At 42.1% G+C, this 21584-nt stretch overlaps 1 protein-coding gene across 3 annotated transcripts in view; it reads right to left on the bottom strand.

The window, feature by feature from the left end:
- The window catches only part of PXYLP1 (2-phosphoxylose phosphatase 1), a 79671-nt gene that overhangs the window by 19651 nt on the left and 38436 nt on the right, over positions 1-21584 (bottom strand). For 2 of the 3 annotated variants that reach the window (XM_027905359.1, XM_027905358.1), the window contains exon 2: positions 13970-14104. In XM_027905359.1, the coding sequence (XP_027761160.1) occupies positions 13970-14048 (79 nt within the window). In that variant the 5' untranslated portion in view covers positions 14049-14104. Of the gene's footprint in view, positions 1-13969; positions 14109-21584 lie in introns of all 3 variants that reach the window. The other variant, XM_027905357.1, reaches the window with a different exon arrangement.

Here is a 21584-nt window from a genome sequence, read left to right as displayed (position 1 = left end):
AAAATGTTGCTTTAAAAATTCTGTTAACTGCTGCGTTTGTATTTCCTTATTATTTCTTTATATTTCTTAAGCTGCATCTTCTGTTTCAAAGCGATGACACAGAAGTCTCATTTCCTCCCACAGTTACTTCTTGTGATTTAATAAAGACAAGAGGTGGATTTCCCTTTTCTTTTACCCTTGCATACGCTGCCACCACAGACTCTGAGGCACCAGGTCCCTTGCTGTCCCCTCCTCCAGCTGGAGATCTCAGTTACACTCAGTCTTCACCCCGAAACATCTGGCGATGGGAGCCAGGCAGCCACTGTGAGGAACCACTCTCCTCCAACTGGAAAAATACTCACGAGAGATTTGAATTCAGATTTAGGATACACAGAGAGTGTTTCTTCACAGACAAAGCCAGAACTTCAGCACTGCCTCACTTTCTCCAGCAGAAAAGCATTCTGCAGGTGGCACCCCCCAGAGCAGCAAAACCCCGAGGGGAGCCTGCAGGGTTCCACAGCGAGCTCCCGGCTGCCAACGCTCCTCAGCTCCAGCATCATGTTATCATCATCAAGCTGACTGCTAGAAAACATCAGCCCATGCCACATTCGCTGTCAACAAACACTTAGAACTAAAGGCATCTTGGCTGTCTTTTAAAGACTTTCAAGGACATCACTGGAGGAAAAAAAATCGCGGCAGTCAACACAACTAAGCAACAGCTACAGCTGCTCGCTGTTATTCAGCTCACAGGGAAACCAACAAGAAAACAAATGCTCCCCTTTGGTTTGCCTGCTACTTTTTAATTTGTAAGCCAAGGAAAAGCACCTGTTCAAGGCTGAGATGGAGATATCACAGGATATTCTGACTTGGGAGGGACACACAAGGATCATCAAGTTCAACTCTTATGTGAATGGCCCATACAGGGTTCGCACCCACACCCTGGGCACAATTAGCACCAAGCTCTAACCAGCTGAGCTAATCTCAGGTGCATCCACTGGAAATAAGAAATCTAAAGAAATGCTACCAAAAGTTTTCCATTTTCCATTTTTTTTTTTTTTGCAAGTTCCTTAATCTTGGATTGATTTTTTTTTTCCAATTACTTCTCTGTACCACCGGGCAATTTTCCCCCTACAAGTCTGAGCCACTTTTAACTATTTAAGTAAATTAAAATGCTGTTTCTCTGTTTTAAGTGTAGGAAGTTTAAGTTTTTTGAAATATCCTCATATCACAGGATTGCTTACAGAAAATGGGAACTCAGGGAGGGTAGGAGTTTGCATATATACTTCAGCTAATCCAGTGGAATTCAGATCTGATTGAGGGGGAATGAGTGTGAGCACTAAAGTATTTGGGGTTTTAATGTGCAAATTTTGAAGAAAATCACATATATTAGGGTATAACTAAGGAAAAAACTAAGGACTCCTCAATGCTCTCCTACCATGCACAAGCAAAATGAAAGTCTACAAGTACACCTCTGTATGAGCTTTCTCCCCACAGTCCCTTCTTTCTACCCACAACAATTATAACATGATTGTAGCTACGACTTCTAAGACCATCTTACCTTTACTAATGAATATTGACAAAATTTTCTCACATGAAATGCGATCAAAAGCTTATTCTTCACACTAACACTAGCTGAGTTTTCAGCCGCCTTGGTTTTCAGATCCCTAAAGTTTTCCACTGGAGATGCAAATGTCCCCATGGACACCTGAACTACTGTAAATCAGCTACTTTTCTGAGCTATTTTGCACAGACTTGGACAGAAATAGCCAAACCTCCCACAGCTGTCCAGGAGTGGGATATTTGTATTCCTATTTTCTGGCTCCCAAGTTATGAACTTCTCTGAAGTTTTTCCTCATTTTGTGGCAGTTGCCTTGCCCACAGAGACACGGCTTGCAGGTACTGACCCAGGGCCTTATTCTACGTCACACTCAGGGAAAAAGACCAGATTGCCTTGTCACATTCAAAGATAAATAGAGCAACTACACACAACCACCGTGTCTGATAGCTTACCAGCTTTAAACAACTCACACCAGTGTTGTAGAGAACAAGTTGCCTATTTCCAGCTGCATCAGCTGCAGGCATTGCTGATTTCTTTACAAGGTCCCCGTTTGACTTACACAAAGAAAATAAATATGATAAGAAAATCCTTTTTACACCAAACACAACGTGGCAGGCCTTGTACTATTGTGTTTGAGACCTAATTTAAGCAGATATCTTAAATTATACAATGGGTGCTTGCATTTACTAAGTCCAGATGTGGCTCTGAAAAGAGCTTTATAGTTTTAGAAGTTCCTCCCCACTGTTTTTGACTGGACAGTTCAGAAGGGCATATGGCACTGCTTAAATAGGTTCCAGGATTTTCAGCCTGACAGCAATAACACAGCAATGCTGACTGCAAAATCTGAGCCTTTTCAAGCTCTAGAGATGACAATCATTTTCCACTTCTCCTCCCAAAGTGAAAAATTACTCTCCTATTTTAGCCTATTTTCCTACTACACTGAAACTCTACAATGTTCACCATGGAAAATATTTATATTTTCATCAAATAAATAAACTCCTTTCTTTAAAATAAATATACATGCACAGTAAAGCTTTTCCCTTCCAGCTTGTCGCTAATTACCTCACTGCTTGGCTCTGCAGTCGGTCTGAAGGGGCTGGGGGAGGTTCCTACCAGACACCGAGACAAGCAGACAGATTTCCTGCTCTAGAAACACATCACTCAAGTCAGATCTTGCTTGTTCTTCAGGTTATTTATTAGATGCAAAAGGAGCCCCATCACTGCTCATGCTGAGGGAGTTAGGTTGGTGCTTTGCCCACCACAAGCTCCCAAATGAGAAGGGCAGCACCACAAACCAGCACGCTCTGAATGATGCCCCTCCTGTGCCCACAGACCTGCCACGTCTCATCAGGTTGGGAGATGACTTCAGCTATACCAAATCAGCGTCCTGAGGGCCACCAAACAAGGCTTAAATACACAAAGACGAAATGGGGGGGGGGGGGGATTTATCGCCTAAGGGCATGATTTTTATAAATACAACAGATCCAGCCACTGCCACTCATCTAACAGGATTCATGAGCACTACAGGAAGATTTTAAACCTCTGTCCTGCTTCTGTCTACAGAACTCAGCAACTGCTCAATGAACTAATCCAGCTGAATCGTCCTGGAACAGATTTTCAGGACAGCTTTTATCAGCTGTGTTCAGAAACTATTGGCAACTCTTGCCATTTCCACAGTATTGTCTCAAAATAAAGATCAACGTCAAAAGGTAGCTGCTGTATGCTGATATACAATATACTGAATACCACTGCCATCCTTTGCTGGGGGTTTGTTTTTTTTTTCTTTCTTTGTTTTGTCCTTCTGTTCTGTATGATTTCTTTTTTGTCCCGAATGATTCTCACAAATACTGGAGCGGGAAGCTGTGCAGCAGTGATTGCAACATGACTGAAAAAAAGATGCTTGGCAGATTTCACATGTGAATGGAACACCAACAGAGCGGCCAAGTACACTAAGTGTTGTTCATCACAGCAGAAGAAAACATGGCAGAAAGTATTTTCTCAGGAACATGGATTACAAATCCTCTGCCTTCAGTGATCTTTTGATCTACAGCAGCTGAGAATGATTCAAAAACATGCCCCATACAGTAGAGTTCAAGATAGTTCAGCAGTTGCTCCTGTTCTGTTACCCAGCAATCTGTTGCTAACACATCTTCAACATGGGCCCTCTGCAGCTGAAACCACTGTGCTCCTTGAATCAGTCTTCGTGGAATTCACCACTGGATATATCCTCAAGTGGATATGAAGGGGAAGTGTTCACTACTGTTTTCTGTAATCCTAGAGAAAATGTTTTTCCCCCCTTGGAAAGACCAAATAATAGGATGTAATAATCTACAGCTTCAGGTGCATGTCATTGCCTCTTTTCCTTAGGGTTCTCCTGAGACAGCATTCCAAAATACTCAGAATGTCTTTTGACATTTATGTCAGCTGTTATTAGGGCGTGTACTGGAATATCCAGCTATTGAAACAGAAATGACAAAATACACAGGTAAAACAATGCAAAAGCTTTGCTCTGCCCACCACATCTTTACAAGCATCGCTCCCCTGGTGTGAAAACGCCAAGTCACCAGCTTTTGGGGGGGGGGGGCAACAAACTACATTTGGTCACTGGGAAAAGCATCCTCCTGTCACCTCTCTCCAGAGCTGCCTCCTGCACCTCTCTCAGCAGTGTCTGTCTGCACTGGGGCAGAGGCAGTGATCTCTCTCTCTCCCTCTCAAAGGGCTGCCACCCCAAATCAGGGAAACCCACCATGTCTGCAGCTCAGCCACAGCCTCTGCAAAGGCACAGGGCACAAACTGTTTAATATGTTAATGTCATCAGTCAGACACAATCTACAGACATCTGGCACTTCTCTATCACAGTGTCCTTCCAAGATAAAAAGCCTTACAAATTCAAATCAATATTTTCAGTACTGCATTAAATTAGCACTTTTCTGTTTCGCATCTGATCCCAACTGTTTTCTGTCCACAAACTGACCTGCTCAGGGAAGTGATCTCAACACCATATGCCACTGCTAACCCAAGCCAAGCCAGCTCACTTGTTTGTCCTTGTCAGCAGCAGGGCACAGAAAGCTGCCATGGATTTGCTAGCAGCAAACCCTGAAACAACATATTTAATGTAGTAGAACCTGACAGATTTTTGTGCTGGGGAAGCCTGCCATGACAGACCTAGTCATTCATCTCGGAAATTCAAAACAGTACTCTCTGGATCAGAGAATTATTGGTGCCTTTATGACTCTTGCCATAAAACAGCTTAGGGGAAGATGGTGAATCTTATTCCTTGTCTTCATTCAGTATTAATGTGCACTGCTGGTAAAGCCAAAATTACACCACATACATTTCCAGCTCTTTTAATCCAAACCACCTCACAAAAAGCATGAAGGGAGATCACTTCATATTTCACTGCAGCAAGTCCACAAAAGCCCCAGTCTCTTAAACACTATTTAGACACTGCCTCATTTAAACTAAATCACAATGCCATTCAATATGTGCAAGCACTGCTTTCTCTCACTGAGTGAGGTTTGAAAAGTTAAAAGGGAAGTAATTTGGGAACAGAGATTACTCTAATTAAAGAAAAAAAAAGAAAAGGCAATAAAAAATTGTTTGCAGGCATTAAAATCTTCAAAATCAGTGCAGTTTAAGAAACCATATTAATCAGAGAAACTCTACAAGCCCAAGAATACATAATAAATTTTTTCAAAAAAATCTTCGCAGTCAAATGATGAGACACTTTGGATTGAGTCAGTCACTGTATCATTTCAGCAATAAAAGAACAGCAAAAGCACAGATAAAAGAACAAAACTGCCTGAAAGATAACTCGCCAGAGAAAATTTAAAAGGACTTAGAAGAAACATGAACAACAACTATTTGAAGAATATTAAGCATTTCTGTTTCAGACACACACCGGCAAACGGGCACGGCCATAAACCCGATGGTTTTCAACTCAATTTGCAGCAGCACAGTGGGGATTAAGGCAGGCACAAAGTACAGCTCAGAAAAACAAACCTATCATCAAAAAAAGTTTAAGTAGCCCTCTATGCTTTATTGAAGGCTGCACATGGCCTAGAAACAGGGCAAACGTGACTGTGTTATACTCACTGATGTTAAGGGAGTTTTCCTGCTACTGTCCAGTTGAAACTCTGCTCACTGAACACGGAGGGAAGGGAGATTTGGGTCAGAACATCCTCTGAGGAAGACGCAGAACACAAATCTCAAACAGCAAATGATTAATGTATGATGAATCCATCTGCAATTAGTAGACATCACTGTCCTAAAAGCTTTGATAAAAGTAAAGTACGAGTGATAAAGCTAATAAAGGGTGAATTGTTTGTGAATTCTCAGAAAACTGGTCTAACATCAGAGTGGTCAGCAAAAGATGAGCAAAGAGCTCATACTAAAACAAAGCAGGGTGACAAGGCTGTCTCTACCTTCTTAGCTCAAGACATCCAGGTTTGCAATGCAAACCCCACACAGAAGGGTCATGTTCTTGTGAGAAGTGAGACTCTGTGTTGTGCAGATTTCACCCTGTGAACTCACCCTGAATCACCACACGTTTATAAAGACTGTAACAGCTGCACGTTAGAAAGAAAATTCTCTCTTTGCTGTTTCTGCAAACAAAATAGGGTGAATTTCTGAATTTAAAAACAATGTTTCAGTTGTTAAAACACAATTTAGTTCAGCATACAATGGAAAAATCCTAGGAGCAATTTTTTTGGCTTTAAAAGACACATGTGCCATTCCAAAACACGCCTGCAGTGACCTGTGAGGCAGCCTGAGTCAGCATTAGAGAGCTGTGAAAAACCAAGGGCAGAGAACTGGTTTAAGGACAAAACAGAATTTGCTAAAACTTACATAAATCAACCATACAGTAGCCTTCAAACACATGCTTTAACAGTTCATATTAATTCTGTTTAAATACAGTTCAAATAACCATCATGGATGAAGTCTGTATGTATTTAAAGAATTATGAAATTCTGTAGCCTGACATTTTGACCAGTCAAAACCTGTCTCAAGTAACTTGACCTGACCTATATTTAAAGCAGGTATTTTGAAATGATGGCTCTGTTCTCGTGGGAGAAAATGTCCCATAATATCAGTCCCCTGTATTCATTGTGTCTCCTGTTCCTTCAAGGGTTCATTTCTGGACTAGTACATTATACCACCCCTTTTGAGAATAACAAAAAAGTTTAAATCTCTAATGACAATTTTAAATATATCTTTAACAAAAAACTGTATATTTACAGCTAGTTCTCTTTATTCATTACTAAAAGGCACAAAGCCCTGAATATATTATTTGTGGGTCATTTTTCCCTTTAATCTTAAATTCAGATTAAATTAGTAGTTTGAAAAAACCCAGAGAGACTTCTCATGAGTGGAAAATCTTCCATGCCTATGAGCTTGAAGGCAAAATTCATGAAGGGAGATATCTGGTCTCCTTTTAATTTCATATTCTGGTAACACATGACAAAAACAACTTCTCCACATCAAGAATTCTAAAACTGCGGCTTTTTAAATATAGTATGTAGCAAAATGCAATCCTTTTTTTTTTTTTCTTCCTATAAAGAAATTACATTTTTAAAATATCAAACATGAGTCACTGCTGTTTCTTGGTACAGAACAGCAAGAGGTAAGGAATGCACCTTAGAGAGATGGTGAGGATATGGATCCTGCCCAGGAACAGCCAGGAGGCTGCATTCTCATTTCACTCAATACCTTGGGGTTTCCCACCCCCCTTTTCCCTTCTCTTTCAGAAATTAAGTTCTGAAAAAACCCAGCTCCCCCAGCTTTTCCACAGGCTGTGCATGTGCCAGCTCACCCCTCCCTCCACCCCGCAGTCTCTGGGGGTTGCTGGTGGCTCTGCAGAACCACAGGTACAGCTTCCCAAACTCTGGGAGCACATCCTGCTCTGCAGATGGAAATACAAGTGGATGCTGCACCCCCTCAGCTTCCACCTCTGTTCCCACCTGCAAGTCCCTGTGAGCTGCTGCCGCTGGACCACCCAAGTACCCCCAGCCCCACGGGCTGTGTCACAGCAGGAGCTGAAGGAAGCCACGCTGAGGACACCACGCTGAGCCCCAAACACTTCATACAGTGCCCACACCATCCTCAGAAAAATCAGAGCTGCCTGCAGCACTCAAGCCAACCAAATAAAACTCTGCTGCTTTTCCGAGTGGAGAATCCTGATTTCTGTTCCCTGTGACTCATCTTTAAAACCAAAACCTCCAGTGCAAAATCAGATGACAGAAAGCAGAGGGAAATTATTACTGGAACAGCAAAATGTCATTTCCAGAGGTGCTGAAACCCCAACACCCAACCTGAACCATCAAGGCTGAGAAAGTATTTTAAAAAACCTCCAAAACCCCCACAAAATAGCTCTTCACAGTTTGCACAGGAACTGCCCTGCTGGGGCAGTGGCTGCCATCCTAAAAAGCAGTGGCAGATACCAAAATACTTTTTATTGAAAGACAGGCCTGAGCCACTGATCAAAGTATCAAAGTACTTGGGAAAACAAACTCCAAACCAGAAGAGAAGCTCCATGTGCAGGACCGGCCTGAGAGCCAAGGGCTTCATGACTGTGAAGTGCCTGGGACAGGCAGGCTGAAAGGACAGGCTGTAAATGATGGCAGGGTTATACAGCTTTTAAAAAGGGATGCTTTCCCACTATAGTTCTAGTCCTCCTCTCCACTGTTATTTTCCTTAAGGATTTCAGTAAATGAAAATCAAAATAAAATAATAATAATAAAAAAAAAAGTAAAACAAAGGTATTTACTTCATTGGAAAAAAAAATTAATTTACATGCCTTCCACTGCAAAGTGAAAATCATTGTCAAGCAAACTTTACAGAGATTACACACGGCACCTTAACAGCTGGGTTTTAAATTGCCTTTCAGTTTGGTTTAGTCAAGTTAACTCAAAGATAAATCCTGAGAAGACCCACCTTCAGGCTCCCACAGCCAGTGACAGATGTTCCCGTGTACTGGAAGGTCTGTGCTCGTCCAGTAATTGGCTTCTGAAGTGCTACACCAATCTTAAGGGAAAAAGGAAAGCAGCTCCTCAGGCAAACCTGCAACCTCCTGTTCCTGAGCTGACCTAAGGACTAACCAATGCAATTAACATCGACAGGGGCCCAAATTCTGTCTTTTCCCCTCAGTGTGAGGCTGCAGGACCACAGCCAGATGCTGACACATCCCTTAGAACACACTTGAATGTGCTGCCACCCTCCACCTCTGAACCACAGGAACTCCCCCCCCAACCCCTTGCACTGCTCTGGGTGTTTTACACAGCACAGAGTAGGAACAAAGACCTCAGCCACTGCAACCTTTTCTTCTGGGAAAAAAAAAAAAAAAAGAATAGAATATCCCTACTTGCTTTCACCCTTTGTAGAGAAGGAAACTGCCCATTTTTAGTTAAAAGCATTACAGATAATATTTTCAGAGAAAAAAATTACAGGTCACAATCTAGCACAGGTCATTTATCCATTCTGCCGTTTTTCCAAAGACAAAGCAAAACACTGAAAACTTTAGATAAAAACAACGTAATTCCATTTTAGAAGAGTTTAACTGACAAGTCTATAAAAATCAGCTCTCCTTTTGTTTTTAATGCTGAAGTTTTAAATCATTTTAGAACCATGACCATTTACATAAACAAAGAGGGGAGAGATTAAAAGCACGTGTGGAAACATAAATACTATAAGGAAAATACTTCTCCACTCTTTTCCATAGATCTAGCCCCAAACATAAAACAATAGGGGAACAGTGACCATTTCCTATAAAACTTTGAACTGCCAGGCATATTTGGTTTGGAAGACAACCAGCCTCCCTATCCAATGGGTTTCCCAAACAAAAACTCTCATTGATACAATTATCCATCAGAGACATCAGAGTATGTTTCTGGCCAGCAGTGGAACATTTTTACAAAATGGTTTTTTTACAATTTTTTTTTACAAGTTTTAACTTTTAACACTGTCATTTTCCTATACTATTTAAAAATTCAAACATGTAAAAAACTCAGAGGCATTTGCCATTCAAGAGAGTTTCCCTATTGCTGATCAGGTCCAGGTTTCACACTGTACAAAGTGTTGATGGCCAGACTGAATCTGAGGGCACATCTAACCACAGTCTTTGTCTTCCAAGTCCAGGTCATACAATTATATTAAAGATGGAGGGAACTTTTAAAGTTTATATGTTTTCAGCAAGTATAACTTATTTTTAGAAGTCCTCTAGGTGCCTACTAGAAATGGTAACCAAACCTGGCAAAACTGTGAATAAGTATTAGAGTATTCCAGTCAATTTTCAAATGCCTCTCAAATGTATTTCTTCCATCATCCACCAGGTAGGTTCAGAAACAAAGCCTGAGGCATTATTTATCTAAATAAATATAGAGAGCTTGAAAACAGTAGGATTTCTTCAGGAAAGTTCTCTCACCCTATTGTTCCAAGTGCAATTCCCAGGGAGGCAGCTGGCACCTGGGGCAGGCAAACCTGGCACCTGGGGCAGCTGGAGCAGCACAGGGAAAGACTAAGCACAGGACCTGGGCCTTTTGCTCCTGAACAAGGACATAAAGAGCAGAACTGATCAAATGCCCCATTGCCCAAAATGTACATGACAGATGACTCTGGCAGCAGGAAGGAAGGTATCTCATGGGATCCAGAGCAACTACATCACTCAGAAAAATGACCATTACAGTTTAAAAAGAGTCATTTCTCCAACTGTGCAGCCAAGCACAGTCTGCTTATACATCTCCCTCTTCTCAGAATGAGGAGATGGAGATTCAGCTGGCATTGGATCCACCAAACCAAGCCAGCACACAATGCAATGTGTGCCAAACATGAACCCACAGTTCCACACAGCACCTCTGGCACACGGCTCTGCAGACACAAGGCAGCTCCTGATCTGGGTCCTTGCCATCACTCCACCTCCATCCACTGCAACTGTTGGTGGGAGAGAACACTTCTAGCACTCAGAGCTGTTGTTTGCTCTCAAGAGAGAATTCAGGGGAAACTTTCTCAGTGACTGACCCTGTAAGTTAAACTGTTAGCATCCAAGCAAAGCACCAGCCTTGAGGTGAAAAAAAACCACAGGAAATCAGACTAGTTTAGACCAGAACTCAGAAACCACAACAGAAGAGAAAGGGACCAAGAACAAACAAACATCAGAACAGGGGACACAGTTTTCTGTCGATTCTGAGTCCATTCCCAGCCTACCAATACTGAAGATTCCGAGGTCTGATACTGGTTGTTTTCCCCAGTGTTTTTCTCCTTTTGCCTAAACTCGAGATGTGACAACTATAAGCTCGGAAAGAATTGTCTCAGGAGTTTGTCTTACAAGGAAGGACAGAGTTACATTAGGACTGCTAACAGGACACCCATCACCTCCCCTTCATCGTGGCTGCAGAAATCACTGCTCATAAAGCACTTCCAGACCTTTCACAGCACAGTCTGTTAAAGTAAAGCAGCATCTTTTTCTGCTTGACTTGGTGGCAAACTGCTGCAAGCAATTCCTGAACCCTCACAGCTCAAGCATAGGCCAGACTGTGACCTTGTCAGCCATCCCAGTGTGGGCTGTCTGTAATATTGAGTCAGAACCTATGGAAAAAATCAGCTGAATTTGGCCTTTACTACTCCATTTGCTTCAACTTTGAGTCAGCTACAACTCACAAGTCTGGCTTCCAATTGCCACAGTTCCACGTGTGGACAAGAGGAATAAAATATCAAGCATTTACAGGAGTTACACCCTGTCCTAAAGCAGAAGTTTGAAAAAGGAAGAGAGGCACCATTTCTATAATTATTCATTTAGTGTTACTGTTTCACTTTTATAAACAAATTTATCACAGAAAGGGAGAGACATTTTCAACATTCCATGCTTAGAAAAGCAGTAGCGTGTTTTAAAATTACCAACCCTCCTCCACAAAGCTTTGCACTGCTTGCTAACAGAGAAACACAATCCCACAACAGCATAAAACATCCATTTCCACTCCAAATGCTTCAGGAGGTAACTCCCTTCAAACAAAACAAAACAAATCAGTGGCTTGGGCAATTTCCTGAGTCTAAATGTACAAGCACCCGTTTTCATTCCATGAACATAAATCATATCACAGAATCATTCAGGTTGGGAAAGACCTCTAAGATCATCAGCTCCAACTGTTAACTCAGCACCACTGTGCTCCCCACTAAACCATGTCCCCAGCTGCCACATCTCCACGTCTCTTAAATCCCCTCCAGGGATGGTGACTGCACCCCTGCCCTGGGCAGGCTGTTCCAGCGCATGACAACACATTCCATGAAAACATTTTTCTTAATATCCAACCTAAACCTCCCCTGGCACAACTTGAGGCTGTTTCCTCTTGTCCTGTTGTTTGTTACCCAGGAGAAGAGATGGATTGCCACCCCACACAACCTGCTTTTGGGTAGTTGCAGAGAGAGTCCTTTTCTCCAGGCTCAACACCTCCGTCTCCCTCAGCTGCTCATCAGACCTGAGCTCCAGACCCTTCCCCAGCTCCATTGCCCTTCCCTGGACTGTCTTGAGCACCTCGATGTCTGTCTTGTTGTGAGGGGCCTGCAGCAGGATGCTCTGTCTAAGGGGGGTGGGGGGTGGGGGTAAAATAGCTCGAACTTTATCCTATTTACAAAAGTTATCAGTGATGGTTGGAGAAGGGGGAGTCATGCTGCTTTTGGTGTTGAAGAAAGCTGAGACCAGTCTGACCCAGCAATCCCAAAGTTAAACATTCTGAGGATGTGAAAAACAGCGTTTCCCGACAGAAAATAGCACTGGTGATGATGTGACAGACAAAACTCCTGACAAAGAAAGCAACAAGTGAAACAAGTGATAGCAGTGATAACTCATCTAAAGCTGCTGAGCTGGAGGTTGCTCAGCAGACACAGCCAGCCTGGATGCACATAGTGATGGAAGAGAGTTTTGTCTCTGCTGTGGAGACGGTCTTTGTTCCAAGTTTGAACTCGTTGCTCTACAACCTGAAGCTGGTAGAAGTTAAAATGTCAGGCTTCCTGTAAGTCTTGGTTCCCACCAGACTGTACTGCAGTTGTCATTATGGAAAAGCTTCTGTATCAGTGTTGGTATTGGCACTGAGCTTCATGACGGCTGCTTGCTGTAGCTTATGTGCTTTTTAAAGCACCCCTCAAACATCTTTATCTCCTGGAATTCCTCTTCACAAATGTCATGTTCTAATTAAGGAGAAAATAATTTCCTCTTGAGAGGAAATGTGATTCACTCTCCTCATCTCTAAATAAAACTCATTTTAGTTAACAATTCAGTTTCATGTTTCAGCTGCAGCTCCTCTAGGACCTTCACCCTCTGCACAATTCATAACCAACCCTACAACATCAAGCCATAAAGAGCCTAATGGGCAAAACAAGCTGCAGTCAGACCCACTGGCTTATGCCCATAGGAAGCTGAAAAAGCCACAGGTCCCTGTCTTACATGCAGATGAGTTTAAACACACAAAAATAGCAGCAGAAAACCACAAAGTTTCTTTCATCTTCTCTCCCCCTTTCTTATAAGTTGTCTATCATATGCAAAAGACACATTCTAAATCTAGAGCAATCTTTTGAGTTTGGGGATTTTTTTTTACACCATGCTAAAGGAGCACAGCCCAAAAAGCCTCATTAAAACATGAGGCAAGATGGCAACAACAACAAAGAATGTTAGCCCAGCCTATGGACACGCATTTTTCTTTGCCCTCCAACAGCAATTAATTACTTTGCTGAGTATTTGTACAGACCAGACTTACACAACACATGGCTTTGCCTGGCAAATGTCATCTCTCAGAAGTGGGTGATAATCAGTCATATGGCACAATGCTCATTTGTCACCTACCCTGACCTGCCTTCAGCACCACCCTCTTGCTTAGTCATCAGGACACCAGGGCCCTCTGCACTGACCCAGGATTAATTGACCTGAAGCACAGCATAATTTATCTTTCCTTAAACAAACCAACCACTTGTGATAGCCAATTCAACTGTTTAATATTTCCTAATGTGAGGGCACAAACAAGGAGAAGTTCCAACACTCGACCCTCACAGCAGTTTTCTCAATCCTGTCTGGTCTGATGCAACGTAAAATAAGAATCGCAGCAGATTTTACTCAAAGGAATTGCTGCAGTTTTTTACTCAAATGGGGTTTGTCAACTTTCATGGAAAGATTCAATTGCTTAAGTGCACTACAAAATGCAGATTTTTTGGATTTAAGATAGCCTGATTTGAAGTCTCAAAACTGTATAGATTCCACTGCGGCACACAAAATCGTTTTTCTTACTTTTTGGAAAACAAACAAACAAAAACCCTCAAAAACCAAACCAAAACCCAAAACAAACTCCCCAGTATTTAAATACAGACCGAATACTTCAGCAACAAGTAATCGTGGCCATTTTTAAACACACCTTTGATCACTTCATGTAGAAAACAAAAGGGAAGGACACTCACAGAATTGCAGACTGAGGCTCAGGAAGGCCAACAAGGCTGCCAAGGCCAGCAAGAACAGAAAACGGTTTCGGAAAAGCATTATTATTATTCCTTCTGCTTTCTCTTCATGGTTCCATCTTCATATACCACTGGTTCCTGCAAACAACAGAACGTTGGCAAATATATTTCAGATGTGGAATCATCAGCTACAGCAAAGAAAATTCCAATATCCTTTTGACAGTGTCAAGTTATTTCTTAAAGGGAAGCACACAGGGAAATTCAAATTGGCAACAACGGTATGGATAAGTTGCCTTCACCCTAGTTAGAATATTAACTGTATTTCCCCATGACAAAACTTTCAAGTAAATTTAAAAAAAAAATTCCATTTCCCATAAAATTAAGTTTTCCCCTGCTAAGACAGGGTTAATACTCACATTCACAGTTCTTATTTAAGAGAATAAAGAGTAAGAAAAACCATCAACACCACTACACAGAAAATGGGAAAGTAATAAAACTTCAGGACTCACTGCAAAAGTGAAACCACAAAAACGCCCCGAGCCCTTTCCTGAAAGCATCCAAACAAGAGGCACGTACCGTTAGGAAAAACCACTTTTCCTTGCAAAATGACATTCCAAAGTGCACAGAATTTGCTGAAGTGCCGTGTTTTCACAGATGTATATTTTCCTTTGGAAAATAACTCTATACAAGGGATGAGGGAGGGGTGTTCTCCCCCCTGCATGCCTTTTTTTTTTTTTTTTAAACAACCAGCTGCTCTTATGTGCAAGAGATGCCTCTTCCTGGCACTGACAGCATGTTGCAGGAAATTGGTTAGTCTTGAAAGAAATCTACTGAGATTCCCAGATCCTTTGAACTGAGCTCTGTTTATGATAGAACATTCAAACACGTTGACAGAAAAAAACTTTTTTCCCCCCACTGTTTCTTTTTGCCCCAGCACTCACAGAAAGAAACCTCTCTCCCTTCTTTCCTCCTTTTGAGAAGGACAGGGTTTACACATCCATGTAATTAATACATATTTGCTTGCCAAAACTCTTCTGCACTCCAGAAACGAACCATATTAGCAAGATTTTAATCTGTACTTCTGATAAAATCACAGCCTCAAAATTCTGATTTCCTCTTCCCCCCCCCCCAATTAATTTTCTTATTAGTATTTGAAAAGGTCTCGGGAATCACTGAGCTTGTTTTATGTATTGTGGTTGCTCTTGAAGAGTTGTGGGATCTACGATGTGGCCCAAGGGGACTTTCATCCTACAAAGCAATGGGACCCAAGAGCACTGGCAGTGATCTCACAGAAATGAAAGCACTGGGGCTTGCAGTGAGGGAAATCCATTATGCATGTGCATTTTGCAGGACTGAGGTCTTTCCATCTCGTTTTACTTGGAGAGCTACTTTTACAGCTTTTGGAAACCGTGGAAAAATGGAAAGATCTGGAGATTCCGAGAAGCAAAAAACCAGAGTCATTACAGTATTTTTCCCAAATGCCAACAGCACCATAAATGGCATGTGCAAGCAGTAATAAAAATAAAGTTTAAAAAAAAAAAAAAAAGAGAGAGAGAGAAAGACAGAAGGAACAATTTTAACAGTCTCAATTTCACAAAATCGTAGCTCATCCTGGAACATCTCAGTGAAAGGCATGTGGGAACAAAACCGAACTGCAGCACTGCAACTCAACAAAGCTGTGAAGGATAGAAGGTAAAAGGATTAGTGTCTACAAAACACCAGGAGAGAATAAAGCACTTCAACCAAACAGATGGGAGAACAGAAGGGGAACCACAGGAAAAAGCAAAAATAGACTTAGCAGGGAGGAGAAGGTAAAATCTATTAAAAAGCTCTCAGGAACAGGAGGTCTTGTACACAGTCTACACTCATTAATAATATTTTTGCATAAAGCAAAGCTGCCACAAAGAAAAGGAAAAATGACAAGACTGGAAAATAGGAGATCATACGCACCTCATAATACCAAAATGTTTTAGGGAATAAGCTCAATTAGCTTTAGGCCTTCATTGCAAGATCAGAAGTTTTAAAACATTGAATTTGAAATGCATCCCTCAAGAAATTATAAACAAGGTGGGAAGACTTTTCTTTTAAATATACTGTGGCTTGCTAACAAATTAAAAATTCTTGTGTTGCAACTTTTGAGGAACAGGAACATCTCCTGTTGAGTAGCTGTTAATTAAAAGCCTGTCAATACAATTTGTCATCAGCTCTGACTTGGTAACAAGCTCGTGGGAATCAGGTGAACATTTGTGAGGTTGAGCACTGAAGCCTCTGCTCCTCTGTGATGGCACACAAGATGCTCCCAGGAAAAAGCAGCACTTGGCCAGCACAGAGTAGTGCAGGCAGTGCAGTAAGTATTGTGAGCACTCACTGAAGTGAGCATTTGTAAGCTAAAAAAGATAAAACCAAGCTGGAGGGGGGGGGTGGAAAAATAAAAGCCAACCGAGCCTCTCTTCTCACAAACCTATTTTTACATGCAGATTAAAAGAACAAAACAAACCACACAGCAAAACACATTTCGGGTTTTCAGGTTATCCCACCACGTAGCAAGAGGCTGCAGCGCTGCAGAGCATCTGCTGCTACGGTGACAACTGGGTCATGTCGATCTTTATCTATTTACTCTCGGCACAGGCCAGAGTGCAGGTCGTGCCCCAGCCCCACCATCTCCACACTGTGAGCTCCCAGCACCCAAAGGTCAATTCTATCAACAACTGCCAGCACTACCTCGGCAGTCCCCAGGAACAGGCCTTGGCTCTGTGCCTCGGACACAAGGAAGCACTTGCTGCTTTTCGAGGTAAGCCCCGCAGCGCTGCAGAGCAGGTGGAACTCGGCACTGGGAGAGGCAGCATTCCAGCAGCAGCAGCTCCTGATGTGTGCCCAAAATGCAGTGATTTATGCTCATTCCTGAGACAGGGTGGTTTAGATTGGATATTAGGACAAATCTCTTTTCAGAAGGGGCTGTGAAGCACTGGGACAGGCTGCCCAGGGCAGTGGTGGAGTCTCCATCCCTGCAGGGATTTAACAGATATGTAGATGTAGATCTTGGGGACAGGGTTAAGTGATGGGCTTGGCAGTGCTGGGGGAACAACTGGACTCGATGATTTCAAACGTCTTTTACAACCTAAACAACTCCACAGTTCTGTAGCCATGAATGCAGGACTTGATAAAGACAACCTACAGAACTCCAAACATTTCAGTGACACTAATTATTAACAGCCTGGATATTCATAAGGATAGCCATTAATAAGGTATCCTATATCGAAACACAGGTAAGTAAAAGGATGCTTCTGAGTCACCTTTTGCAGCATACCTACCTACCTACCTACCTACCCACAGATTTAACTTTTACTTTTAAATATGAACCAAAACCTCAACTCATCCAAACATGCCAGAATGACTCACAGCATGCAGAGCACCCTCAGCTCTTACCTAATCACACACACGTGCCATTGTAGGGTGCTCAGCTGCTCACACAAAGGGAAAAACAGCTTTATGATTGAAGGCCAAGCCAGAGAGTCTGGAGACTAAGCCATGCCCCTGGAAAAGTTTGGAACTCCCTAGAAATGCTGGGAGAGCAGCCTGTCTGCCCGGAGCCCATGCAAGGCAGAGCAGCTGCCAGGACTAACCTACTTTCTGAGCAGCACTCGTGGGGCACTGGCAGCCACTGCTTCACAGAGAACCCCCCCACCAGCAACCCCTCCTCCTCAGCAAAATACAGAGAAGGCATTTTCTGCAGGGCTGACCAGCTAAACTATTTCTATTGATTATTTTAAATCAGGCCCTGAAAATAACTTGACATCAGTGCTTTGAAAGCGCTTGTGAGGTTGGACGTGACACTAAACCACCACTGCCAAACTTCTGTGCCAAAGGACTGACACTGTTACATCCTCTAAATCACCAGTATCCATCTATAATACAAACCTACTCTCCAGCATGAAGCGTGAGCACAGAGTTATCCTGACTCACCATGACAGCTCAAATGAATCTACTTGATTAAAATAGCATGTCTCCATAAATAATCAATAGTACTCCTCAAAGTCTGCCTCAATAAAATTACTGTATTTATCTGATGTGGTACATCAAAATGACATTGTCTACTGAAACACAAGTGAGCAGAAGTGGTCACAATGAACCACTTGAAGCAAAGAGAAATGGTGACTTCACCCAAAAAAGAAGGTAGTGCTCAGCCTGTGCCTAATACAGACCAAAAACAGAGGTGTATTTTGCAGCAAGCTTAGAGAGCATAGGAGGGAGAATAAAAAAAAAACAACAAACCCTACAGACAACATAAGGTTGATTTGGACCAGCATTCATTGGTTGTTTTAGAGAAGGTCATGGAATAAGTGGGTCAGGGACTCACTTACTAGTCTGATGTCTCTTCACTGCAAAAGAAAGTTTCAGATTATCTTTTTGATACAGCTACATCTGTAGGCTTATTTTCTGACAGAACCTATTCTGAAGATACCTGAAATGAAGGTGAATGCTCCTGATCCAATTGCAGTGAAAAATGTCTGCCTTGGCTTTCACTTATGCTCCCCCAATTAACCCCCAGCCATTGGGGGTGCCTGTACAGCCTACCAGGCAGTCCATTTTTCACCTACTAAAACCCACAAGTCCAGAGAACTCCAGACACTGAGGAACTTCATACTCTTGAATTGGCAACTGCAGAAAATAGTTGAGTCAGCAAGTGGCACAAGCCAAACCTTTTCTTCGGTGCTTCAAGGGATTTGCTTTTTTTTTCACTGCAGGAACGAAAAACAGAGGCTGGGATTGACGTGACCAAATTGACCAGGGCTATAAAGATCTGTGGCAAGCACCAGACAGGGAGGAAATGGGAGCACTCAATTCTCTGGTCAGCACGACCTGCTTAGCTGCTCATGCTTGTAATTGTCTCAGTGAGGAAACCCTCACAGAACCCCCCCCAGCCGACTGTAACAGCAGCAGTGGAGAGTGGGCAGAGCATCCCTGCAACACTGCAGCTGCATTTTGCACAGCATCACAAAGCAACACAGCCAGCATCTGTGACACTGGGCAAAAAAAAAAAAGACTTGTTTCTAAAAAGAGTAAAACCAGCTCATCATTGAAAATATTAAATAAAACCTGCGGGGTAATGCTACTCGTGTTAGCCCACCCAACGACTGAAGCTGGAACTCAGTAACCACAGGACACACAAAACTCGACTGAAAGTACAAACAGGTCAGCAGTCTCATTACAAAGAAAAGAACCCCAAAGAAATAAACAACCTAAGTGAAGATCACAAAAGCCATGGTAAAAGAAAAAAAAAAAATTAATAAGAAAAAAAGAAAAGCCATGTACCACTCCACAGTAACCAAGCACAGAACAAAGCACGACTACATGTGGATATGTAAAAACTAATAGTTACTTATTGAAATTGGGCAATAAACACAATCATGCAGAGACATCTATGTTCAAGTTTTGTGCATTAATGTCACAGTTAATGTAATGTAACATTAGAACATTACAATTGCTTTTTATGGGTTGCCCACCATTGGAAGTTGACTTATTCTGCAGCCAGAAATCTCCCAGTTTCTGGAACTTCCTTAAATTTACACCAGTTTTCTGATTAAATGATGCCCTGCTATCTTGAACAACGATAACTGAGAAAAAAAGAAAAGTGTGGGAACTGCTAAAAAGCATGAAAAGATCATTAAGTGTTGGATTTTATATATTTTTTTCACCCTTGCATAGCATACCCTGTAGGTGTATCAGCTCACCTCTGCTGCACTCTGGACCACTAACAGACAAAGAAAATTATAGTTTTAAAATATAAATATCTAATTCCTTTAGTCATTGCCCTAGATCACTCTTTTCCCTCTGTGTGATCTGCTATTCCTAAAATTATCAGCACATGTGAGAGAAGTTCTGAAGAGCTGCAATTCAGATATGATTTCCATGGTCTGTACAACCTTTCGTTAAAAACTAATAAATAAAAATATTTTAAATTTAGCTTCCTTTCCCTCTCTTCCCAGAACACTTACCCTTTAGAGACTCCACTTGGAGACAGCTTGCCTTCTGCCCAGGCTCCAGCAGCATCCTGGTGGCAAAGGCATATTTCTTCCTACCAGCTTCACTATTCTATTTATAAAGAACATCAAGTGTTGCCATCAGCCAGGACACAGGGGTGACATGGCCCTGCCTGGAGGAACTTAACACGAGTCTAAATTAGCTCAGACTGTCAACAAAGAGAAAATGCAGGATTGCACATAGAAACAGTTATGGAATGTTTATTCCAATATGTCTGTAGTTTCCTTCATGTTCTACTTTCTCCCAGATTTCGGTATCTGTTTAGATCAGAGGACAAAGTGATGGTCAGCATCAAAATTCATGCTTTGCAGCTCATGCATTCTCCCTCTTTTGAGTAGTACTTTTAGTCACACTTGTTAGTCACTGATGCTCTGCTGTCAGTTCACTCCAGGGGCTCAGAGCAGAGACAAGAACCTCTTTGCCTGAGTTCTGCTCCACATTATGGGAAACACCCAGGGAAAGCTCCACGTGGCACCCACAGCAACCTCTGAAGCCCAGTCCTTCAGCAGAGATGTCTGTTTGGCACCACCAGCCCTGCTGTAAGGTCTCAGAGCGCAGCAGAATCTCTGAGGATGGATGTGGTTTGGAATCTGAAGCTGCATTTTGGACAGAACATGACACAGCATGGACTGCTTCCCTTCAAACCACAGAGAGGCTTCACTGCTGTGTTACAGTCTACCAATAAAATCCAGCCTATAATAAAATCTGTCAAATGACAAAGCTTAGAACAAGAGTTGAAATAATGATAGACCAGAAACCATCCCCCTTTTTAAAAAGTCAGACTTCATGGCATACCCAAATCATTAAGTACTGAAGAGACTACTGCAGTTCCTTTGTAGCTTCACACCTCTCATTTCCAGATTCCTTTACAGAACTGTTGAAAGTTCTCTATGCTTTGGCCTTTGGTTTTCCAATTCTGACTTTATGGGTATCACGTGGTTTACTCGTCTGAACAGCAGGAGTATGAGAGCACAAAATATTTCCAGGAGTAGATGTCCTTAACTTTGGTTTCCTGTGGTCCACTTGAACACTTAGTTCAAGAGATCCTTGCATTCAGACAAACTTCTCAGTGAGAGCTTTGATCTGCCCTCGGCTACTTTTTTTTTGGCTGGAAACAATGTCAGTGTCCTCGAGCTGTACATGTTACTGTGCAGAAACCTGAAAAAAGTTGCAGTCAACAACAACCCACCAGTCCAGCACATCCCTTTGGAGGCTCTGTGTGAACCAAATTTTAATATCTAGGAAAATCTGTCACGAGTCCAACTCTCCATCACCCACTTCAGGAATGTCCCCATATTACTGTTCCTTTTCCTATGCAATAATAGGTCATGCTTGTCTCTGAACTTCATAGAAAGTAAAAACAAAACCAAAGGAAGTTCTTTTACTTCCTTAAAGGAAACTGAGCAACTCTTTTTTAACATTATTATGAAACTTGAAAGAAACCTTATGATTTTGATGGCTCCAGGCCAGAACTGAATATTAACTGGCAGCAAAACCATTCCGGAACATATAGATACTTAAATAATTCTTTAAAAAATAGCATCAGAAGGCAATTATTTTAAACTTACAATTTTAA

This window comes from Empidonax traillii, unplaced genomic scaffold, assembly GCF_003031625.1.
Source record: "Empidonax traillii isolate 1590-97213 ecotype Southwest subspecies unplaced genomic scaffold, ASM303162v1 scaffold1147:size172421, whole genome shotgun sequence".
Classification (NCBI taxonomy): Eukaryota; Metazoa; Chordata; class Aves; order Passeriformes; family Tyrannidae; genus Empidonax; species Empidonax traillii.
Note: the sequence above shows the minus strand (reverse complement) of the source record. Positions and strands in the feature narration are given on the sequence as shown.